This window comes from Bos taurus, chromosome 23 (genome assembly GCF_002263795.3).
Source record: "Bos taurus isolate L1 Dominette 01449 registration number 42190680 breed Hereford chromosome 23, ARS-UCD2.0, whole genome shotgun sequence".
In the NCBI taxonomy this organism is placed as follows: domain Eukaryota; kingdom Metazoa; phylum Chordata; class Mammalia; order Artiodactyla; family Bovidae; genus Bos; species Bos taurus.
In genome coordinates, this window is record NC_037350.1 from 16363920 (window position 1) to 16388411 (window position 24492).

General features: G+C 48.1%; 2 protein-coding genes across 3 annotated transcripts in view; one reads left to right on the forward strand and one right to left on the reverse strand.

Moving 5' to 3' along the window:
• The window catches only part of UBR2 (ubiquitin protein ligase E3 component n-recognin 2), a 112366-nt gene extending 108483 nt beyond the window's left edge, over positions 1 to 3883 (forward strand). Inside the window, exons 47-48 of one of the 2 annotated variants that reach the window (XR_009492471.1) lie at positions 726 to 862; positions 2949 to 3883. Coding sequence is in view for 1 of the 2 variants with exons in the window: in XM_059880356.1 (XP_059736339.1) it covers positions 726 to 777 (52 nt within the window). In the remaining variant the exon portion in view is untranslated. Of the gene's footprint in view, positions 1 to 725; positions 1417 to 2948 lie in introns of those variants that run through there. The other variant, XM_059880356.1, reaches the window with a different exon arrangement.
• A 163-nt stretch (positions 3884 to 4046) lies between these two features.
• On the reverse strand, positions 4047 to 18192 carry PRPH2 (peripherin 2). Its single transcript, NM_001166487.1, has 3 exons — positions 17612 to 18192; positions 7506 to 7752; positions 4047 to 4531 (listed from the first exon to the last, which is right to left on the reverse strand). The coding sequence occupies exons 1-3, from the start codon at positions 18190 to 18192 to the stop codon at positions 4319 to 4321; spliced, it is 1041 nt and encodes a 346-aa protein (NP_001159959.1). The 3' UTR covers positions 4047 to 4318.
• Between the last annotated feature and the right edge of the window lie 6300 nt (positions 18193 to 24492).

Genomic DNA, 24492 nt, shown 5'->3' on the forward strand with positions numbered 1-24492 from the left:
ATGGCTGTTAGCCAAACTATTTTGACCTTCTGAAGAAAGCTTGCTCATCATTTCAGCTGATTAAGTCTCATATTGATTGACTATGACAGCTTGTGACCTTTCTGAACTCTCTTGGACCTCAAATCACTGGGAAAACAGGGCCCTCAAAGCCTCTTCCAGCTGGAAGTTGTTTCCAGATTTAAACTCTGCTTGCTTGCCTATTCTTACCTAGTGATCGCCAGGTCCTCCTCCTTACACAGTCCCCAGACACATATACAAAGGAAGCTGCGTGCTGCATTTGCAAGGAAGTCATTGCCTACGAGTGCTCTTGAAAATCCTCTTAGAAGGAAAGCATCAAATAAAACAGTTTCCATTGTGTTTCCTCTGTCTCCTGGTCATTAATGCTGCTCCTAGCTGACTCCCTTCCCTGATCTAACATCGAAAGTTCCAGGACTCATTAAGTCCCTCTGACATGCTCCCTTCTTTCTTTGTCCCTACTTCTGTTTTTTTTTTTTTAAGTCAGGTTTATTGAAGTTTATTCTCCAAATAGTGAAATTCACCCTTTCTAGTGGATGATTTTATACATTTTGACAAATGCATACAGATGTTTTCTAACAAACCACACTCAGTCTGGTTCCATTGCATCACCCTAAGAAGTTCTCTTGTGCCCCTTTTAGGACACCTTCCCCAATCATGACCCCAAACAACCAGTAATTTTTTCTGTCCCTTTGTCTTGCATCTTCCAGAATGTTATATAAATATATCACACGTAGCGTTTTGAGTCTGGCTTCTCTCTAAGAAGACTGATGCATTTGAGAGCCATCCGTGTTCCTTTTGGTTGCTGAGTCGAGCTCCATTGTGCAGATGCTTACACGGTCATCAGGTAAAAGACTTGGGCGATTTTTTGTGATTAGGAACACAGCCACTATAGACTTTGCTGTTCGGGTTTTTGTGTGGACCTGTTTCCATTTCCCTCAGGTGAAGAACTCAAGAGTTGTTGCATATCTTAATCTTTATACCAGGCCCACATGACCTTCTTCACTTTGCCACTTAACACGCATCCTCTGATTTAGAGGACAAGATATAACGCCCTCAGGAATCAAGGTCTGATATTTCCTCTCTTCCAGCCAATCTCGTCCTCTTAAGACCAGGAGGGCATCCTCCCCCAGAAGTGAACTTGCTCAGTCGTGTCTGACTCTTTGCAACCCTGTGGACTGTAGCCCACCAGGCTCCTCTGTCCATGGGATTCTCCAGGCAAGAATGCTGGAGTGGGTTGCCATTTCCTTCTCTGGGGATCTTCCCGACCCAGGGATCAAACCCAGGTCTCCCGCATTGCAGGCAGACGCTTTAACCTCTGAGCCACCAGGGAAGCCACCAGGGAATCCTCCCCCAGAACTTCCATGTTATTCCCGCACCTTCCTAGCCCTTCACACACAGTGCTGCTGGCTGGCTGCACTGCCTTTGGATCTGGTAGCAGGTCAGAGGCCCTGACCGTCCTGCAGCACCCCACGCCTGCCCCTGACTAAGCTGCAAACCTGCTGGCCTAGCATTACAGGTGCCTGGAGGAGAGAAGAGGCGGGGGAGTGTGCAGAGCAAGCGCCTAATCTTATTAACCTGAATTGAGGTTACTCAGGGTTTATTGACTGGTGGCTCAGTCCTAGGCTTGAAAATGCTGCAGGAGACTGTGTGGTCTTGAGCTGAGGCCACAGATATTAAGACACCTATTAAATGTTCGGAATAGCTGTTACTGCTCCTTCACTGTGGAGTAGTTGTTTTAAAAACAGAAATTCTAAGATACTGTCTGTATCTCTCACCTTCCCCCAGGGTTAGTCTGACAAGATTTGAAAAGCAGAGTCCCTTGGGAGAAATGAACTTACACTGGCCCAAAGAAAGACTGAGGTTAGACACAGGAAAAAGCTGGTCCCAGTCCTGCTGGGCACTTACAGAGGACCAAACAAGATGGGCAGTTTCCTCTGGCAGCTACCTGAGACGACTGTGAGGATGGCATACTGCCTCAGTCAGAGATGCAGTCTGTATGCTGAGAAAGCAGCTATCGGGAGTTGCTGCCTATGCATTTTGCTGTGTGACAGCCCAGCTCAGGACATTCAAAGACCTGAGCTTAGGTTTCCCTCCCCCAGTATTCCTACTTAGCTTTTCCTAAGGCTCCTTTTAAACATTCCAGATGGAGCCTAGCCCAACCACCTCTTACGTAATGGGTGCTCACTGCCCTGTTCTCTGTCTCCTGCTCGCCTGACCTGGGATGAAAGACCGCCCTCCCACTGGCTCAGTCCACAGCCCCAACCCCACCCCACCCCTTTCTATTCTGGGACCTGTAAGTAAGAGACTTTGTGAATTTACTCCCTTTGTATGAGCGCACTGCCTCCAGTGGTATCACTTTCCCAATGTGGGACGTAGGATGCTGAGGGAGCTTCCTGCATTGTGTCTTTTGCCTCCTCCTCCTCCAGATTGTCATCTGCATGATCTTAATTCAGTACACCAGCTCCGGGCTCCCTACACAGTCTGCTCTGAATCAGCTGATATTTATTGTAGAGTCTGTTCAACCCTTCATCTTCTCAACAGCACTCAAATTCTGACCAGAGTGGTGGTTGGGTGCGGGGGGGTGGAGGGGGGCAGATTTGGAACTTTCGCTTAAATCCCTAAATTGAGATTCCACATACTAAAATACTGAATTCCGTTCTGGTCCAAATACTAGGAAATGTTGAGATTATTTGGATAACCTGATGGCCCCTGTTCTCGCAGATCAGAGGTGAGGTGACACCCAAGCTGTTGAGACAGCTCCCTGATCGTGAGGAGTGCCTCCATTCAGTGTCAGGATTCGTTTGGTTTTGTTAGCAAGTATGAGCAAGAATCTGGGTTCCTGTGCTAAACACATTTAGCACATACATTTAAGACAGGCATTTAACAAAGGTGATTTTTGTATAATATAATTTTTAATGTCTATTGTACAGCTGTCAACAGCATCGTCAAGCATGTGGGCCTGGAGTGGCATTTTCTGGATGGTTCTCAGCACCCCTGGGAGGGGAGAGCTCCGGGACCCTCATCCGAGAGGTTGACTCCCTCAGTGTTGCCCACATGGATCATCCCTTGCTTGGTCTCCACACTCAGAAGTCTAATTGAATTCAACCTGGGACCAAAGTCTGACAGGATATTCAAACATCTTTGATCTGGTCTGGGAGAGTTCAAGCCCCAGCACATAGCCCACGCAGCACCAGAAGTCTTACTATCTCCACACTGAAGACTCAGGACAGCAATGAAATCATTCCCTCCTTCCCCTTAAAGCTTCTTTCTTGTTTGCGGAGGGAAGTGAAAACTTCTTTCGTAGTTACTAGCATGGGAAGAGGAGAAGTTGCAAAGAATCTTTTAACGCACAGGTGTTCGGGAAGTACCCTTTGCAGGATGGATATGTGGGGGAAGAAGCAGGGCAGAGCTTGCAGAGGACCCCACCCTCCACTGTGGATGGCTCGTGTTGCCCAGGGGCTGTCACAGCACCTCTTGGGCATCCCTGGGTCCACTGCGGGTGAGGCTCGGTCTCCAAACAGTGGACTCTTGTCTCATTGTTGCTCCTTTGCCGCAGACCCGGCGCTTCCGCGGACAAGCCCAAGGAGGTCAGCCGGCACGTTATCTGGAACCTGCAGCAGCCCCACTCCCTCAGCCTGTGGCTCACTCCTGGCTAAGTGCTGAGGGCTTGTGAAGGTGACACAAAAGCTGTGTTTTTGCTGGGGGATATAATCCCTTCTCTTTAAATGCTCTTGCCTCATGATTGAGAATTCCTCTTTGGAGCCCTCAGTGCTTTGGAGAGACCATTACTCTTAAAAAAATATAACTGTCCCTCACCATCTATAATTAGTAAAATGGCTGACCTCTCAGTCTTTGCATTTGAAAAAACTGACAGCATGTCCAATACGTTTTTCAAATTCCTGGGCTTATGCACCAAGTGACACTTGGGATATAGAATGACGCAACTTGGAGCTCACCAGAACGGCCGGCGTGTGAAAGGACAGCAGCCCTCAGCTGTGGCTAGTAGCCCCCGGGTGGAACCGAATTCCTGTGACCACAGAGTCACCTGCTGAGAGGCCCTCCATGAGCCCACCGTGAAGGTGCATCCAGGGCGGTGGGGCTGAGCAGGACTCATGCACTCACAGTGAGACATTCATTCCACAGAAGTTTTTAGGGGCCCTGAATATTAAATCCCACATCCAGAAGAGCCTCTGTGAGACGGCCGCCCTCTTTGGGAGATTCTGATGGGATCCGGGGGGTATCCGAAGTTCCTGGAGTCCACTACTTTTCAGTGTGCAGAGGGGAGGGGGCCGCAGGGCCGTCAGCCTGCCGCCGGGGCCTGGCCTGCGTCCTCGCCCTCGGCTTCCACCTGGTTGCCCTTGCCCAGCTTCTTCACACTCTCCAGAAAGGCCTTCCAGGTCTCCGGCACGCTCTTCTCCAGAAGCCAGCCCTCACTCTCGCACTCAGGGTCTTCGGGGTTGGCCATGCCTTCCAGCGCCGTGTGCAGGTAGCGTAGCCCAACAGTGATGGTCACCTGGTGTGGGGAGAGGAGACTTACAGGAGCAGGGAAGTAGCAGGGGCAGGCGTCACCCAGAAGCCACGGGGGCCCTTCAGACAAGGCTCTGTTGGGTCTGAGTTGACGAGGGCCTGCCTGCCCCAGCCATGCCTGAGTGCTCAAAACACCTCCCGCTGCCCCTGCCTCACCTGTGACCCTGTTCTCCCTTGCCAGTCCCTCCAGGGTTCTTTGGATCCTGCCCACCGCAGCCTTTCTCCTTTCCAGTTTTACCATGTGCCGTTTTCTCTACCTAGAGTATTAGGGGTGCCCCTCCCCTGGGTCTCCCCTGTCCTGGGGGGCATTAATCCTGGGCTCCTTCTCTGTGCCCACCCCCACCTCATTTCTAGCACACTGCTTGGTACATATTGGGTGCTCAGCAACTATTTGCTGGACAAAATAAAAAGTCATCTTTTACCTGCAAACAAGGTAATAGATGGTTTCCCTCTATTTCTGTTATTCTGATTAGTATGGGGATGAGTGGGTGATTGGTTTGAATTTGTTCACTGGCAGTCACTGCTACAGACTCTGGTGCCAGAATGCCTGGATTCAAGCCTCAGCCCTGGCACCTAGCCAGCCACGTGACCAGGAAGCCTCAGTTTACTTGTCTCATTTGCAGATTTTCAGATGAAGTACCGCCTGTTCCATGGGCGTGCTGTGACACTTCAGTGTGTGTGGAGTGTGGCAGCTGTAGTTGGTTATTAGACAGCGTGGTAAGTATTCTTTCTACTCTTCTCACCCTGTATTGTGTTGGCCACTTGCTTCTACACAAATTCCTGCTTTGCTTGCACTCTTCCTTTGATAGTATAACGAACTCTGTGAGAGGCCTAGGCCCGCTAACAGAGAACATCCACCCCCTGAGGGCAGGAGTGGCCTTGAAGCGGCTTGTTCGCCTGCTGTTGCAGCCCCAGAAGGGCACCCCATGGTGGTAGGGCCTCAGTAGACATCTGTGAATGAATGCTCTGGGAGTATTCTATAATTATGATAGTGCATGGTAATAGTAACTAGCAGTTTTAGGGTTTTGTTATAATTATTGTTGACTGAAAGTTTAATAAGATATTTTTACAGTGAAAAAATCCTTCCTCCAGGAAGTCCTCCTGGTACCCACATGCCCATTCTGATTCTTTCCTTCTTTCCTCAAGAAGGCCTCCTGCCACACTATGAATTTTGCACTAGTGTTAGTATTGAGGTGTCATATCCTCACTGGATTGTGAAACCCAGGAGGGCAAGGCTGAGAGCAGAATCTTATCAACTCAGCCACCCTTGTGCCTATCGCAGAGTCTGCCACTAAAAGCCTCAAGCAAAAGTCAGGGGCATGCAAACTCCCTGTACCCAGCGAACTGTTCCTCTTCTTAAGCAGTCGCTAGATTTCTGGAAAAGTGGATAAGTGGAGAGGCAGCCAGTGGAACTCCATTTTCCCACTGACTTAAGTTACCCTTTCAGTCTTCTTTTCATGGGTTTTCAAGGGATGCGATCTTCCAACCTATCCTCATTCTACCTTCTAACCTTTTCTCCTCATTGTACCCATTCGTTCCTAAGACTCATTCCTAAGACTGCCTTAAGGAGCCAGGGACTAGTAAATCTCCATGAATATGCTTGCGTTTGCCTCAGTGTGAGAAGAAGGCCTCCTTCCCCGTCTCATCCCCCCTCAACAGGCAGTTCAACCCCTGTGGTGTGACATGGTGAGTTAGAAGTGGTGTGTCTCAGACGAGAGCACACCTACCTGTGAATTTCCATAGCACTAAAGTGAAGTGAAGTGAAGTCGCTCAGTCGTGTCCGACGCTTTGCAACCCCGTGGACTGTAGCCCACCAGGCTCCTCCATCCATGGGATTCTCCAGGCAAGAATACTGGAGTGAGTTGCCATTGTCTTCTCCAGGGGATCTTCCCAACCCAGGGATTGAACCCAGGTCTCCCGCATTGCAGGCAGACGCGTTAACCTCTGAGCCACCAGGGAAGCCCAGCACTAAAGATAGACTTAGTTAAAGGGAACTTTCAGTGAATCTTCTCTGATGGGCAGTTTCCTCCCTAATATCCCTGGCTTTGTAATTTAGCTTTTGGAGGATGGGTTTCCTGCTGTCAGCTCAAAGCAAGAGCCCATGAGTCACCCTCTGTACTACCTCAGCTTACCCCTCCTTGACATGGGCTCTTGTTCAGCACCGAGGACAGCGCCCAACACTCAGGTGTTTGAGAATTATTTCTTCAACAAATGAATGAATGAGGGCTTGCTACATCCCAAGCCCTGCAGCTACAGAGAGGTATTAAACCTAATAGGTGATGGAAAATGAACCTACAGATAATCAGAATACCAGGTAAAGTGCTACCAGAATTTCAAGAGAAGCACAAATCAATGTGCCTGTAACTCCTGTTGCCTCTCAGTAGCCCCAGAGCTAAGTGCTGTCAGCCCCCTGTAACAGAGAGGTTAAATAAGTTTCTGAGACCTCAGGTGCAAAAAGTGGAGACACAGGATGAACCTCAAAAACATCCAAAGTGAAAGAAGTCAGACATGAAAGGTCATATATTACATGATTCCATTTATATGAAATGTCCAGAATAGATAAAGCCACAAGGACAGAACAGAAATGGGTGGTTGCCAGGGGCTTAGCGGGAGGGCTGGAGGGGTCTGACTGCATAATGATTATGAGGTTTTTTTGAGGGGGTGGTGGAAGTATTTTGGAACAAGGTAGAGGTGGTAGTCGCACAACACTGTGAATGTACCAAATGCCTCCGAATTGTTCACTTTAAAATGATTGATTTTATGTGCTATGAATTTCAACTCTTCTTTAAGTGGTAGGACAGAAACAAAAAGTGGAAGTGCCAGTGTTCAAGCCTGGGGCTGCCTGCATGCCGGCAGAGGGCTGGTTCCCAGGAGGGGGTCCCGGGCCCAGCTCCACCCTGTGAACCCCAGTGGGGCAGGTGAGCCCCTCTTGTCTTGCCCCCTCATTGACCAGGGCCTACCTCAAAGAGCCAAACGAGGAGCGTCACAGCGCCTGTAGTATTCATGAGGTTGCTGTAATAGCTCAGCAGGGCGGCCCTGCAGCCACGCAGCCACAGGTTGAGCTCCTCCGTCTGGTGATCGTAGCTGTAGTGCGCAGAGTTGTTGGTGAGCTGGTACTGGATGCAGGGCCGCGGTGAGTTGGGGTTGCAGCAGCTGAAGGGGACACCGTCCACCAGGTACCGCCCGTCCACATTGCTCTTGATGCGACTGCAGAAGAAACAGATAGATGGCTTGAGACTGGCCTCCTGGACTTCTCAGCAGATGCCAGTTTCTCTCATCCCTCATCTCTAAAAATCTGGGATATTCATTCACTCATTCTTCTCGAGAACTAATTTGCTGTTCATCAGCTACATGCCAGCCACTATTCCAGCTGCTGAAGATGGAGGAGTGGCCCAGAAAGCCAAGGCCCCAGCTTCCTGGAGCTTATGTTCACAGGGTTGAGACAGATGATAAACCAAGAAGCAAGTAAATAAGGAACATATGTATTCTAGCCCTTGTATAGCAATGGAGATTCGACAAAATCTTACAAGACATTTCAAGGATTCTATGGACCTGCTGATCCTGAAATGCCCTGGAAGCCTCTGAGCAATGTTTGGTAAAACTGAGATCCAGAGTGCTGTTCACTGTACTGATCTGCCAGAGGGTAGCCTATTAGAGGTTCAGTGTTTCTTCAAGATCCTGGGATAACTAGCAGTGTAGATAGGACGGAAGTCATAGGACGGGGCATTTAGACAAGAGTGAATCACATACATGAGGAATGTGTTCATTCTTTTATTGCCCGTTGTTTTAACCCAACTGAACACAAGATCAACATGAGCACTGTACTCCTGGAAGCTATTATGTGTGTCAGAACATGGATGTTTCACTGTAGACAACATTTGACCCCAGTCTATGGAGCACCACATCGGTTTTTATAAAGTCCAAAATAAAGATTTATGCAAAAAAAAATCACCCAACAACTCTATGTGCTGCCAGGGCCTGGCATGCAGTGATTTCTTGAAGCCGTGCCAGGCTGGTAGGATGAGAGCCGCAGGAAAGGTTGTAAGTGTGAGACAAGGCTCTGCCTGGCATTTGTGACCATCAACATTAGCCCCCAGCCCCTTCTCTAACTTCATCTCCCCCTTACAGCTCTGGGGACCAATCGACGCCCCCTCTGGCCAGATCAGTTCTGTCTAGCAGATGTTTCCAGAAGGCCTGCTCTGGCCCTGGGCCTTTGCAGTAGGGGCAAGGAATGAGTCTTTGCCCATGGCTTCTCTCCATCCACAATGAGCTCTGCCCCACCCTTCCCCGCTGGGTGGAAGAGCCTTATTCACCTGAAGGACACAGTTTGCACAACTTTAACATTTCTCTATTAATTTATATTTGGTTAGAGCACACCATGCATTTATGTGGATTCAAAAGGGGCGGGGACTTCCCTGGTGGTCCAGTGATTAAAACTCTGCACTTTCACTGCAGGGGGCACAGGTGCAATCCCTAGTCAGGGAACTGTGGTTCTGCAAGCCTCATTGTGCAGCGAAAAATTAAAAAAAAAAAAAAAGTTTATGTAGCTGTCTCTGTGCACTTAAGATTTGCACACTTAATTATGTGCACATTATCTTGAATAAAAAATTTTTTAAAGTTTATTTTTTTTAATTGCAAGGCATTATTACATAATAACAGCAGACTTTTACAACATAAGAATAGGGAGCATGTAGTTGCTCATAATAGAAGTTATTTCCAATGTTCGTTGAAATGGTAATTAATTATACTCTTAAAAAGATGTTCAAGGACTTCTCTAGTGGTTCAGTGGTTAAGACTGTACTCCCAAGGCAGTGGGCCTGGATTCAATCCCTGATCAAGGAACTAGATCCCACCTGCCACAACAGAGATTGAAGACCCCAAGTGCCACAGCTAAGACCTGGCACGGCCAGATAAATAAATATTTTTTTAAAAAAATTAAAAGATGTTCAGGGACTTCCCTGGAGGTCCAGTGGTTAAGACTGCACTCTTCCCCTGCAGGGGGCATGGGTTTGATCCCTGGTCAGGGAACTAAGTTTCTGCATGCCACTCGGCCAGGAAAAAACATGTTAATGTTTAGCTTCTAAATAATATCTCCTTGATTGAAAAAATCCTCCCACTCTCTTGTTTCTTGGCCTCCAAGTGCCTTCACTGTGGCCAGCTCTGTCCTTCTACAGAGGCCTCACACATGGACAAGCAAATTCAGAATTTGCAAAAATTCTTCCTGTTTGTTTTGTTTTTACCCAAATGGTCACATTATATTGACACTGCCTTAAACCATCATTTTTTCCCTTAACAATACCTTGGAGATCTTTTATATCTGTCATGGGGGAGAGTTCTCCAGGTTTTAATGAGGTGCATGGTATCCCCAGTGTGCAGATAGCCCATGGGGTACTATCAAGTTCCCTACTGATGGACATTGGGGATTCTCCCAGTTTCATGTTAATACAAGCAGGGATGGGGTCAGTTCACATACTGGGACTATATCTAGAGCATCAGTTGCTAGGAGAGGCGTCTCTGCATCAGGGCCCATCTGTGGTTGCACCCAAGCTCTGCTGTCTGTCTCCTCTGGGGGATTATACAGTGACATCTCCACTGGCCACACCCACACAAGTCCTGTTTTTGATCTTTGCCAAAACCTGATAGATGAAAAATAATATCTCCAAAGTTGTTCTAAGTTTCTTTTTTTTTTTTCTCGTTATAAGTGAAATTGGGAATCTTTTGATATGTTTTAAGATCCATTTGTCGTTTCTTTTCAGTGAACTGTCTGCTGATCGGTATGGTTAAGACCATACCATACTGCACGGTGTGGCCTTGGTTCCAGAACAATCCGCGCCTGGGTCATGGCGGCAATATTTCCACCTGCCCTGCAGTCCCTGGCCTCTACTTCATGGACAGGACCCACAGTACAGCTGGCCCTGGATGCACAGGTTGTCTAGGACTAGGACCATGATAAGAGCAGGACAGCCTTAGTTTACTCCAGATCCATCCCTCTGGACCACCTTACCCTTGTGGGTCTCAGCTTACTTATCTGTAAAATGAACTTGACATGAGGATTGTGTGAAGGAATCCCTGTAAAAAGGCTTAGAAGAGTGCCTGGTACATATTAACTGTGCAGGAAATGTGGACTCCTGGGCCAGGGCTGGGCTGTGTGACTGAACAAGAGCTTTCGCAGGAGCCCTGTGTGTCCTCAGGGAGCAGCTGTGAGGGTGGAATAGACCACTCTAGTCTGCTGGGGAGCAGCCACGCATGAGCGGGTGGCATGGGCCCTGCCGGCTGTGGAGAAGAGGGGAGCCCCTGCTGTGACCCAGCCCTCAAGGGCAGAGCTCCCCGCTGGCCCTCAGCTGGCGCTGGGTGGCATCTGTCCAGGGACAGGAGGGGTCACTGCTGAAGCTCACCTGCCTGGAGCAGGTGAGTGCCTGGGAGCAGCCGTCTGAACAGCCCTGTGTGGCACCAGGCTCTACTGGCCGGGGTGGTCCCAGTGGGGGAACTGGAGCAGCAACCTTCACCTTGGGGCTCCCAGCCCCATCCTGAGGGGCCAGCTGCCCCCACAGCCCTGGTCCCCAAACACAGATGCTATTTGTCCCTCTTTCTGACCTGCAGGCAACCCCTAGAACCCACTCCCACCTAGGCCAGCCGCAGCATCTCCATGGAGGGCAATGGGTTAGAGCGCAGAGAGCTGGCCTCTGAGTCCCAAATCTGCACATGTGAGCTGTAGACTGTGTGAGGTGGGACAATCAGAGACTGTGGGGAGGGTGAGGTGCGGCAGTCAGCGGATGCCCAGGACACAGGCTCTGAGAGAATGCTGGATCCTCCCCACTCTAGGCCATCTGGGGGGACCCTGCAGCCCACCGGACTGTTCTACCAAGGAGGAAATGGGGCCCAGAGCAGGGCAAGCCCTCACCCAAGTTACACAGGAAGTGGAAGACCAGCCCACAGCAGTTTCCCACCTCTCCTCTCAGAGTTTCCTCAGAGTCTCCAGTGCCTTCCCGCCTGTTGGCTCTTTCTAGCTAGAGAAGTGTAAGTCACTCATTCATGTCAAACTCTTTGTGACCCCATGGACTGTACAGTCCATGGAATTCTCCAGGCCGGAATACTGGAGTGGGTAGCCATTCCCTTCTCCAGGGGATCTTCCCGACCCGGGGATCGAACCCAGGTCTCCCGCATTGTGGGTGGATTCTTTACCAACTGAGCCACCAGGGAAGCCGAAGAATACTGGAGTGGGTAGCCTATCCCTTCTCCAGGGGATCTTCCTGACCCAGGAATCGAACTGGGGTCTCCCGCATTGCAGACAGATTTTTTACTAGTTGAGCTACCAGGGAAGCCCTTTTCTAGCTAAACTCCCTAGAAAGGTATGAGTTCTCGCCACTGCTCCCTGTCCCAGGAGCCCTTCCTTGTCTACCATCATCTCTCCTGTGCACGCCCCATGTCTTCCTCAAGTGGGGTAAGGCCTACAGACCTGTCTCATCACCGCCGAGGCATACTGGGGCCTACGGGAGGGCAGCCCTGGCTTGATTGACATTGGGGTTCCCCCAGCCTAGGACCTCTTGGGGTCCCATATCTCTGCAACTAGCCCTCCCACTCCCTCAGGAGTACTGTCTTGTTTACTTAGCACTCGCCCTGGTTCCAACCACAGATTAAGGCTCCACTCACTCACCCTCTTAAGACAAAGTCAGGCAGAGGAGAGCTCCTTAGTTGGTGAGCTGGCTATTTATATCAGAGTATTTCCCAGGCTACAAATCTCTGCTCAGGGCTCACCAAGAGTTGTAGGGGTCTCGATTAAGGTAAGGCTTTGTTCTAGCTCACTCTCTCACAGCCAAGATACAATATGGGAAAATCATCACATTGGAATTTTCCTGGAAAAAACAATATAATTTAGTAGGCGAATTAACAAATCAATAAGGAACACCATATGAAAACAAGCATGGGAGGGGAGAGGAGGGATCCAGGAGTGTAAACTGATAAGAGTCAATTCCCAGCCCGTGTGCCAGCTGAGTGACACCTGTGAATCTTGGCAAATCGCTTGACCTCTGAGACCCTCAGTTTTCTCACATGAGAAATGACAGTAAAGTCTCTGACAGTGGTGTGGTGGAGATTAATTGGGTTAATACACATAGAGAACCTGGTATACAGCAAGTGCAGTATTAGTATTTCTTTGAAGGGCAGGGGGAGAGGAGGGGACCCAGCCTTTTCCAAGGAAGCCCCATTCTGAGAGGAGACACTGCACTGCTTTCAGGGAGAACTGACCCGATGAGAGATCTAGACCTGCGCCAGAGAATCCAGTCTCAGCGGGAGAAACAGACTGGTACTCGGGGAGCCCCAGTCTGAGGGGAGACACAGCCCCGCCTCAGGGAGCCCCGGTCTGAGGGGAGTCACGGCCCCGCCTCAAGGAGCCCCAGTCTGAGGGGAGTCCAGGCCCCGCCTCAAGGAGCCCCAGTCTGAGGGGAGAGACAACCCTGCCTCAGGGAGCCCCAGTCTGAGGGGAGACACGGCCCAGCCTCAGGGACCCCCGGGCTGAGGGGAGACACGGCCCTGCCCTCAGGGATCTCCTAGCCAAGGTCGAGAATTTTTGAGATACCTCTTAATTGTTTAGGAAGAGTTTACTGTCCTGTGGGTTCCGTGGAAAGGACAGTAAAGTGCAAGAGCTCAGTGCCAGCTTCTCCCTCAGACTGAGGGCCCCAGGCCAGGCCTTCCTGGCTTACAGTTCCCTCAGGCTGGCAGTGCCAAGGCCTCTGAGCTTCTTCATGCTCTGCTTCTCATCCCAAGACCCTGAAGCAGCTCGTCATGAAAACAGGAAGAAACCTTGAAGGAATGAGTATAGGGACTTCTCTGGTGGTTCAGTGGTTAAGACTCCATGCTTCCACTGCAGAAGGCACAGTTCCATCCCTGGTCGGGGAATTAAGACCCCACATGCCAGTGGTGTGAACGAAAAAAAATTATTATTATAAACTGGTTGAAGACGTCATGTCTCACCTGGTGCCATAGCAGCACCCTGCTAGGTGTTCTTGCCAAAACAACCTGAATCCAGCCACACCTTAGCCCTACTGCCGGTTTACACAGGAACAAAGGAGACAGAAGACGCTGGATGACGACAGCTCTTGGCTGCGACGACCCAAGCTCAGAATGTGAGGAATTCTGCAGGACAAGTGGCTGACTTCCTCCAAGATGCACATGGCATGACAAAGGTAACATTAAGAGTAAGAAAGGTTGTTAGGTCTCCTAACAACCAAATGCAAGGTGTGATTTAGATCCTGATTTGAACAAACCAACTGTAAAAGACATCTTGAGACAATCAGAGAATACTGAATATTAGTGGACATGATTACTATTGTGCATCTATTAAACAAAAACAAAAAGGCAAAAAAACACAAATCCTCTTTATCTCTTGTCTACAGCCATACCACCCTGGACGCACCTGATCTCATCTGATCTCGGAAGCTAAGCAGGGTCGGGCCTGGTTAGTACTTGGATGTGTGTTTTGGGGGAGCGAGGGCAGTAGTGATGGAACGAGAAAGGGAGAATGTTTACATTTATCAAAGTAAGGTGACAGGTACATGGGGATTTCTTATAATCTCTCTACTTCTGTGAATGCTTGAAATTTTCTATAATAAAAGTTGAAATGCAAAAATAATAAAAGCAGTTCTGGTTAAGAACTCCAAATCTATATCCCAATTCCTTGCTCTGAAAACTCAAGAGTCTCTGAGGGAGGCGGCATTCCCGGACTCCCCTGAGGACCTCCCCCAATTATAACAGCCTCCTCCCCTGCCCGTGTGCCAGCTGAGTGACACCTGTGGAACCTTGGCAAATCGCTTGACCTCTGAGAGCCTCAGTTTTCTCACCTGAGAGATGACAATAAAGTCTCTGACGGGGTGGTGGAGATTAATTGGGTTAATATACATAGAGAGCCTGGCATACAGCAAGTGCAGTATAGCTGGGAAGGGAGAGAGAAAGTAATCCCAGGAGAATGGAGCGCAGTCCTGTCCCGGTGCCACAGCCCACAGGGAGTCTTGGGAGGGGGGTCCTGGCTTCTGGGGGCCTCATGACGATCTGAGATCCAGGCATAGAAGGATAGGAATCCCACCACGATCCACAGGTGTTTGTTGAGCCTGTGTCACACCTCCCACTGTGCCTCTGGAGAAGGAAGGGAAGAACAAGACAGAGATAGGAGGAGGGACAGCGTGAGGCAAACCGGCCCACTCCAGAGGTTTCAGTCATGGGGGAACAAGCACTCACCTAACGCCTACGGGGTGGAGTGGAAAGAGCAGAATCAAGAGCTGGACCTCCCCTCAGTGGGACAGTGTCCCAGCAGAAGAAGGAACAAGCACTGATACTGCTGCGACATGGATGAAATCTGAAAACAGTGCACTGACCAAAGAAGCCGGACCCCAGAGGACAAATCCCACACTAGTCCATTCATAATGAAGTGGCCAGAACAGGGAAGTGGATAGAGACAGAAAGTGGCTGCTGGGACTTGGGGGCAGGGGAGGTCGGAGTGAACACTGAAGAGTGCAGGGTTTCTCTGCAAGATGATGAACACGTTCTAAAATCATCCTCAGTCCTGGTTGCACAGCTCTGTGAATATACTAAAAACCATTGAATTGCTCACTTTAGATGGGTGAGTTGTGTGGTGTGTGGAGTATACTGTCCATAAAGCTGGTTGGTTTGTTTTCCAATAATCTGTCCCACCCTGCCCCCAGTCCCAGCTTGCTAATTCCTGGTGAGATTTTTGAAACATCCCTTAACCTCTCTGAGGCTCAAATTTCTGTGAAATAGAGATAACAACAACTAAAAATAATACAACCCCCCCCCTCCCCGCCGCCCCAGGAAAGGTTTTGTGCCCACCAAATAAGGATGCTTTTCCTCCCAAAAGCCCCAGCAACATAGCAACAGGACAGGCTGGGGTGAGGGGGTGGGGGTGGGTCAAAGGCTTGTAAACTCTTGCAAAACATCTTGCATTATTCCACTTGATCTCCATGATCAGGAGCCTTCAGGAACCAGCCGTTGACCTTAAAGATTCCTGTGAGAAATCTCCCAAAACCAACCATCTGTCCATGCTTGGCTGAGCCCACAAGTGCCAGGCTCAGTTAGGGATGTTCAGTTTCTCTTAATGTTGTGACCATATGTGTGTGTGTGTGTATGTGCAGCAGAGAAAATTTTTTCCAAGTCAGTGGAGTTAGGATAGTTTCACACCAATAAGTTGGTATGGGGCATTGAGGTGATTTTGATCAAGTTTAATGCTGGCCTAGCAAGTTGGATATGCCGACCGCTAGGAGTGAAGTGGCCTAGAACGTTGCTCTACCCTGGGACAGAAGGGGATTTGGGGATTACAGGGAGATCCTGTAAGTCTTGTCAAGGACTGACCCTGCAGAAGACATTCAAGGAAAATGATAGAGAGGATGAGAAACCCCTTGCTGCCCACCACAAAAGCTGGTTCTACCATCAACTCCCACTCTCCCCACTCTCCCCAGCCCCCAGAACTCTGCTTGTCCCTCTGGCTTCACACCCTTCTGGGGCGACATATATAAATCATGCCACTTCGTGCCGTCTCTGCAGACCTGTCCCCTAGGAAGGGCAGAGTGGTTTACAAGCCTCCTTGAAAAGGGATTTATAGAAGTAATCCCCTCCGACAGAGAAAATACAGTCCCAAGCAGTGACCTTCATTCTGACTTCCCTTCCCTCGGGCTCACCAGTGTTGTCTGGGCTTCACCCGCATCCTGCAGCAGGTGTGCCTGTGTCCTGAGCTCCTGTCCCCCTGACTCACCAGCCTCACTCAGAGGATAAACTCCCTGGGGGAGCAACTGAACCCCTAGCCTCAACCAGGGGATGAGGAGAGTTGGACAGAAAGAAGAGGTGGGGGAGAGCCACCGGCTCAGGGCCGGCCAACCTTTCCCTGGAAAATGACTCAAGGCTCTAATGGTGGGTCTCTGGGAATAGGGGTATGCCAGGGTCAAAGGGTGAGAGTCTCCTCTCGAACATTCCCTTACATCCCCCTCAGGATGTTACTTTTACACAAGCCAAGAACATTTTAGAAACACTTTATCAAGTTGCACTATTATTACTTAAGTAGTGAACACCAGCAGGCATTTATTGAGCACCCATTGTATGCCAGGCTCTAGACAGAGCTAGGAGATAATCACCAAGGTTGTGTATTTTGGTGCCTTCATTTAAAAGATGGGCAAATATATAGGACTTCCTGGTGGTCCAGTGGTTAAGAACTCTCCTGCCAACGCAAGGGACACAGGTTCAATCCCTAGTCAGGGAAGATTCCAGATGCCGCGGGGCCACCAAGCCCATGCACCACAACTACTGAAGCCCGTGCACTCCAGAGCCTGTGCTCCACACAGAGCCACACAGTGAGAAGCCTGCACACCTCAACTAGAGAGTGGACAGTAGACCCCTCTTGCCGCAACTAGAGAAAGCCCATGCCCAGCAACGAAGACCCAGGATGGCAATAAGTAATTTTAAAAAGAGAGAGATGGTCAAGCAGGGGGCCCAAGGTGTCAAAGGCCTCGTCCAAGGTCACCGTCTAATGAACAGTAGAGACAAAGCTACAGCTTAGACCCCCTGACGGCCCCCATCCTCTGCTCTTTCCACCATATCTGGGGACAAACACCTTGAGAATGGATGCTCAGGGTTGAAAGTTGGAAAACAAGGAAACAGCCCAGAAATTTATGCCTGCAGGACTGAATCCATTCACTTTGAGTGAATGAGACAAGCAGCCAGATACCAGCTCAGTATATGTGACCCATCTCTCCTGTATGAAGCAGACACAGTCCTGGCTGGGTCTCCCCTGGCCACCAGCATTCAAGCTGCTTCTATAACTTGACACCGTCTTCCCGTCTTAGCCAAACATTAGGTTGAACTGTACAATGCTGCTAATTTTATAGGTAAAAAATGATAGCATATTGACAATTCCGTATGTCCAATCAAGTACACCCTCACACACACACCAGTAATAAGTTGTATACCCAGAGCGCCCAATGGGGAGGAAAAGGCTGAACAGTGGGGAGTCAGAGGCTGGGGTCTCTGTGCCCCCATCACTCTGACCCCAGGACTGGAGGCCACTTACTCTTTGACTTCTTTGGAGGAAAAATCCAGATAGCGGTTGCTGATCCACTGAATCTCAAACCAGTCCCGAAAGCCGTTGTTGCCGCAGCACTTGAACTCGATCTGCAGCATGTCGATGGTCTTCTTCATGAAACACCGGCCTGGGGTGTCCGTGTCCCGATAGAATTTCATGCCGTTCTTGAGTCCGTGGGCCAGCGTACTCTCCAGCGAGCCCCGCAGGAGGAAGCAGCAGAGGGCCACCAGGAAGAGGACCACGTTGAAGAGGACACACACGGCCAGGTACGGCTTCAGCCAGGGCTTCCACTTGGCGTACTTGGCAGGGTCCAGGGCGTCGTAACAGATCTTGCCAGCCAGAGAATTGAAGACACAGGACAGCACCCCCACCCCGATCAAGGAATTGGGCACAAAATGGCTCTCAGAATTGTTCATCACATCGCTTCTCTTCCGGAGTTCAATCTTCAGGAACAGCCCTAAGCCGAAGATGATGATACCAGCCAACACGGAGAACCAGTTCATGAGCCAGAGCCCTTGGGCCAACTTGACCCGCTTCTTCTGGTCAAATTTGACTTTCAGCAGCGCCATACTTGCAGGGTGCAGTCCAGGTAGCCTCCCACAGCACAGCTGTCACTCCTGACCTCAATAAGCCCAGAGGCTGAAGACTCAGGGCCTTGGGAAAGGTGCAGACGGTCCAAGCTGAAGGGAGCTGCTCTGGGGGCTGCCCATGTTGTGCCCCCTAGCCCGGGACCCCTGTTAACCCCTGTTAACCCTCGAGTGGGAGCAGGGACCTCAGAGTCACAGCTCATGAAGGAGCCAGTCCTCCCCGTCGTCGCTGTAGCTCCCTTCCCAACCAAAGAGGGACAGCCTGAAGGCTGCAGATTAAAAGTGGGATCCACAAGACATTCTGCTAATCTCTTTAGCCGGGTTCATCCCATTAGATAAAGCCGTGCCAGTTTCAGAACATGGTCAACAAGCGCCTCCATGGACAGCCTGGAGCAGAGAGCTCTGGGTTCAGCTTGGAGCATCAGGAGCAAAAAAGACGAGACTGGCCAGAGGAATGGGCTTCATCTGCAAGTCTAGCTCGGATCACATCATGTGTCTCCCCAGAAGCACATTTCCAGGCTAACCTCCTTCAAAATTTGAAACATTCTAATGGGTGGCAAAGAGTTGGACAGGACTTAGTAACTAAACAACAACAAATGGGACAAAAGAGATCATTATCCAAGTTGAAAAACAAATGACAGATTGTGAGAAAACATTTGCAACATGTTAAAAAAAAAAAAAAGCCACAGTTCCACATCTTAAAAAATCAACAATCACGTGAAAAAACAGGCAAAGGAAATGAACAGGTGATTTATAACAAGTGAATCTGGAAAGTCCAAGGATCTGGAAAACATGTCAATCTAAGTAGAACAATTGGGCAACGCAATTAAAACAACAATAAAAGACCATACTTGACCCATCAAATTGAACACCTGTCAAAATTCTGTCACCAGTGCAAACAAAGATAACAGAAATGAGATGTACATCCTTGATGAATCTGTAAATTTATTGTTATTTTTAAGTAATAGATTCTATTTCCTAGAGCAGTTTTAGGTTTACAAAAGAATGAACAGAAAATACAGAGTTTCTAGATACTCCTTTCCTCCAACCAGTTTCCCTATATTTAACATCTTACACTTGTGTGATACATTTATTACAACTGATGAGTCAGCTTCGGTATGTTATTAACTAAAGTCCATAGTTTACATTAGGGTTAACTCTTTGTGTTGCACGGTTCTATGGGTTTTGCTAAATGCATAATGGCATGTTTCCACCATCATATCATATTAGTGTTAGTTGCTCAGTCGTGTCAGACTCTTTTCGATCCCATGGACTATAGCCCGCCAGGCCCCTCCATCCATGGGATTCTTCAGGCAAGAATAGTGGAGTGGGTTGCTATTCCCTTCTCTAGGGGATATTCCCAACCCAGGGATTGAACCCCGTCTCCTGCATTGCGGGCAGAGTCTTTACTGTCTGAACCATCAGGGAAGTCCATCATATAATATCGTATAGTATTGTATCATTATTATGTCATATAGTATTGTACAGTGGAGAAGGCAATGGCACCCCACTCCAGTACTATTGCCTGGGAAGTCCCATGGACGGAGGAGCCTGGTGGGCTGCAGTCCATGAGGCCGCTAAGAGTCGGACACAACTGAGCGACTTCCCTTTCACTTTTCACTTTCCTGCACTGGAGAAGGAAATGGCAACCCACTCCAGTGTTCTTGCCTGGAGAATCCCAGGGACGGGGGAGCCCGGTGGGCTGCCATCTATGGGGTCGCCCAGAGTCGGACACGACTGAAGCGACTTAGCAGCAGCAGCAGCAGCAGTATTGTACAGAATGTTCTCACTGCCGTAGATATCCTCTTCATTTTTCCTCCCCTCCCTGCCCAATCCCAGACAGCTACTGTCTCTACAGTTTTACCTTTTCCATGTCATATTGTTGGAATCATACAGAATGTAACTTTTTCAGACAGGTTTCTTTCCCTTCACAATATGCGCTTAATGTTTCTCCATCTTTTTGTGGCTTGATGTTGTTGTTCATTCACTAAGTTGTGTCTGACTCTTTGTGACCCCATGGACTGCAGCATGCCAGGCTTTTCTGTCCTTCACTGTCTCCCAGAGTCTGCTCAATTCACGTCCATTGAGTTGGTGATGCTATCTAACCATCTCATCCTCTGCCGTCCCCTTCTCATTTGCCTTCAATCTTTCCCAGCATCAGAGTTTTTTTCCGGTGAGTTGGCTCTTCACATCAGGTGGCTATAGTATTGAAGCATCAGCTTCATCATCAGTCCTTCCAATGAATAATCAGGGGTAATAGCTCATTTCTATTTATCACTGAATAATATTCCATTAATATGAATGTATCATGGTGTGTTTATCAATTCACCTATTAGAGGGCAACTTGACTGCTTCCAATTTGGGGCAATTATAAATAAAGCTGCTACCAAAACTCTGGTCTGCAAGTTTTTGTGTAGACATAAGTTTTCAACTCATTTGGGTAAATATCTAGGAGTGCAATTGCTGAATCCTACGGTGAGACTATGTTTAGCTTTGTAAAAACCTGCCAAAATATCTTCTGAAGTAGCTGTACTATTTTGCATCCCCACCAGCAATGAATGAAAGTTCCCATTGCTCCACACCCTAGCTGCATTTGGTGTTGTTAGTGTTCTGGATTTTAGCCATTTTAATAGGTGTGTTGTGGCATCTCGCTAGTTTTAATTTGCATTTCCCAATGGCATACGATGCAAAGCATCTTTTCATATGCTTATGTGTTATCTGTATATCTTCTTTGGTGAATGTCTGTCTAGCACTTTTGCCCACTTTTTAATTGGAATATTTAGACTGTAAGTTTCTGCAGCCATTTGAGAGAGTAATTTATCTATCTGTATTAAAATTTTAAGTGCACATACCCAATGATAATGCAATTAGACTTCTCCAAACGGTCTATGCATAAGTACAAGGAGTTTTAAGAACAAACCCATCTTGTCCTCAAATTCCTGTCCACTGAATACTAAGGAAGTTTCCATGATTAGAATAAGAGGCGCGTGAGGTCAAGGCAGTAAGAGGGTCTAATCTTCAACCTGGCATCTCCTTTGCTCCCTTCTGTGTTGATTCTACTAGACTCACCACCTACACACTCTTTAAGATTCCTCTTTAAGTCACTAAGGAAAAATCAAAGGAGTATTTCTCTACGCATACGAGATGTGAGAACAAAGCAATGGGACATGATTTTTGTTTTTTCCCTTCCAATGTAGTCACCTCAGCAAACAAAACACTTATCCCATTGCTAGACCCAAGTTTGAACTCCAGTCTGGGACTGATCTCTGAGACCAGGTTCTGAGCCTTATGGGGAAAATCAGCCTTGCTATTTTGTTGTCAGACCACTTCTCACAGCTAAGATTCAGCTTCTAAATAGCTTTGGACCCTCAAAGGATTTCAACTCTTCATCATCAGAGACACTGAATAGAATGTGCTGCAAAGTTCTCCCTCCGCCTAAGAGAGGACATTCGGACAACCAGAAATATGACCATACTCATACCTCATATGCACAATATCTGAGGACAATTGTTCCCAGAGAAAAGGGACGTGGATGATTGTGAGGCTATCAGAGAATCTATTAGGAGCACATATGCATATGAGAAAATCAAAGGAAAGAAGAAGAAAGATTTGACACTAAAAACAGAAACAAATGTTTAAAATAGCTCTGCAGGGATAAACCAATTAGTCAAGGACCTCTTTCTCCTCAGATGACCCCAAAGTGTACACCCTGAGGAGGGGCGCTGTGGAGTAGCCGCAAGTCAGTGGTTTCCCCCTAGTGGCCAAAAAGAGAATGACTTAAGTGGATGGAAGAGAGATTTCTGCTCTCAGGCTAGAATCACTCAGGATGTTAAATTACATAGAAAGGCAAGAGAGAAAGGACACGTCGGACATGTTCCTGGCCATACTTTTCAAGTAGGAAGCAAGGCAGGATATTATGTTGAACTAGCCAAGAAGAGCAAACTGCAGAGGAAAGATGCATCTCTGGAAGAGGATGGGGAAAGCTGGCTATCTTTCCCACTGAACCAATGGATGTAAGTCTAGACTCTGTAAATCTATTATAAAGAGAATAGCACAGGTTAATTGAATTAGGAGTGATTAGTTTTTCTTCCTTACTATTTCCTTTAATGGAATGAAAATAATGAATTTATACAAATAAAGGGGAAAAAAAAAAGAACCCAAGAGATCTTCTCCCTGCATTTCCTACCCAAGGAAATGAATGAAGCACACCTTGGCTCTTTGAGGAATTAGCTGATCCTTGTTTTCTTAACCTATCTCCCTTATCATTCTGACTCTACTCTGAGCTCTTTTTCCTTCTCCCTTCCTTCTTCTTTTCTTTCTTCTTGTTAAATATGTCATACATAAAGAGCATAAAGAATAATGTTCATTTACTACATAAAGGATGGAACTGCAAAGCAACAAAAATCTTTTCTCATGAATCTTTGCCCTCCCTCTTTCAGAGATAGTCCCGGTTACTCTTCAGAATGAAGACAAAACAGGGGACTTTCCTGGTGGCAGAGTGGATAAAAGTCTGCCAGCCAATGTCGGGGTCGTGGGTTTGATACCTCGTCCGGGTAGATTCTACATGCCGCAGATCAGCTTAGCCCGTGCACCACTTACTACTGAGTCCCTCCTCTAGGGCCCACAAGGCAAAAGTACTGGGCCTGTAAGCCGCGACTAGTGAAGCCCAGGTGCCTAGAGCCTGTGCTCCACAACAACAGAAGCCACTGCCTGTGCACCCCAACAAAGAGTACCCTCCGCTCGCTGCAACTGGAGAAAGCCTGTGCAAAAGCAACAAAGACCCAGCACAGCCAAAAAAAAAAAAATACCAAGCAGGACCATTGGAACCAGTTTAAACTTGAAAACTCCATAATGAACACAAGCTCTGATTTGATAAGAACGAACAAAGAAAGACCATAAGAACTGTTCAGTTCAGTTCAGTCACTCAGTCGTGTCCGACTCTTTGCGACCCCATGAATCGCAGCACACCAGGCCTTCCTGTCCATCACCAACTCCCAGAGTTCACTCAGACTCACGTCCATTGAGTCAGTGATGCCATCCAGCCATCTCATCCTCTGTCGTCCCCGTCTCCTCCTGCCCCCAATCCCTCCCAGCATCAGAGTCTTTTCCAGTGAGTCAACTCTTTGCATGAGGTGGCCAAAGTACTGGAGTTTCAGCTTTAGCATCATTCCTTCCAAAGAAATCCCAGGGCTGATCTCTTTCAGAATGGACTGGTTGGATCTCCTTGCAGTCCAAGGGACTCTCAAGAGTCTTCTCCAACACCACAGTTGAAAAGCATCAATTCTTTGGTGCTCAGCCTTCTTCACAGTCCAACTCTCACATCCATACATGACCACAGGAAAAACCATAGCCTTGACTAGACGGACCTTTGCTGGCAAAGTAATGTCTCTGCTTTTGAACATGCTATCTAGGTTGGTCATAACTTTCCTTCCAAAGAGTAAGCGTCTTTTAGTTTCATGGCTGCAGTCACCATCTGCAGTGATTCGAAAGAATATTTTTAGAAAGAGTTAAATAGCAAGAAAATATCCCTCTGCATGTCCCTCTGTGACAGCCAGCTAACTACTCACTTCTGCCTTTGTAGTGTAAAAGCAGCCATAGACCATATGTAAACTAATGAGCATGGTTCTTTTCCAATAAAACTTTATTTACAAAAACAGATGACAGGCCAGGTTTCACCCGCCAGCTGTAATGCCTGCTGTAGAGCAGCATTGTTCAATAGAAATATAGAGCAAGCCACATTTTAGATGCTCTTGTACCCAGTAAAAAAAAGGTAGAATTAATTTGAATGTATGCAATATAACATTTTCAAAATATTATCATTTCAACATGTTATTAATAAAATATATTAATAAGTTACTTTATGTTTTTTCATATTCAGTCTTCCAAAGCTGCTGTTCGCTTTATACCCATGGCACATCTCAGCTGTGACTAGTCCGTTTCAGGTGCTCTGAGGTCACACTCAACTAGTGGCTACTGTACTGGACGGCACAGCCACTGTGGTGGACGGCACAGCTCTTTATTTCTGAAACTCTGATCAAACGATAGGTATGATCTTGAGAAAAACACTGAGCAAACCAGGAACAGAAGGAAGCCTCCTCACCATAATAAAAGCCGTATGTGAAAAACCACAGCAAAGTTCAGGTAAGGCCAATAGGGAGGCGAGGAAGTGATACAGGAAGGAAGGCTAATAAAGAGTGTGCTGTGAAGCTGGCTTCCACCTTGAGGAACTCCCCCAGGAAACACACCTCAGAATTATTCCCTTCATGGACTCCTGACTACCAT

Excerpts from the sequence above, each read along its gene's own strand:
- PRPH2 (NM_001166487.1), bottom strand. The coding sequence starts at position 18,192 with ATGGCGCTGCTGAAAGTCAAATTTGACCAGAAGAAGCGGGTCAAGTTG. Across the intron at positions 7,753-17,611 it reads TCCTCCAAAGAAGTCAAAGA|TCGCATCAAGAGCAATGTGG; the intron begins GTAAGTGGCCTC and ends TTTCTTCTGCAG. Across the intron at positions 4,532-7,505 it reads TCCTCGTTTGGCTCTTTGAG|GTGACCATCACTGTTGGGCT; the intron begins GTAGGCCCTGGT and ends TCCCCACACCAG.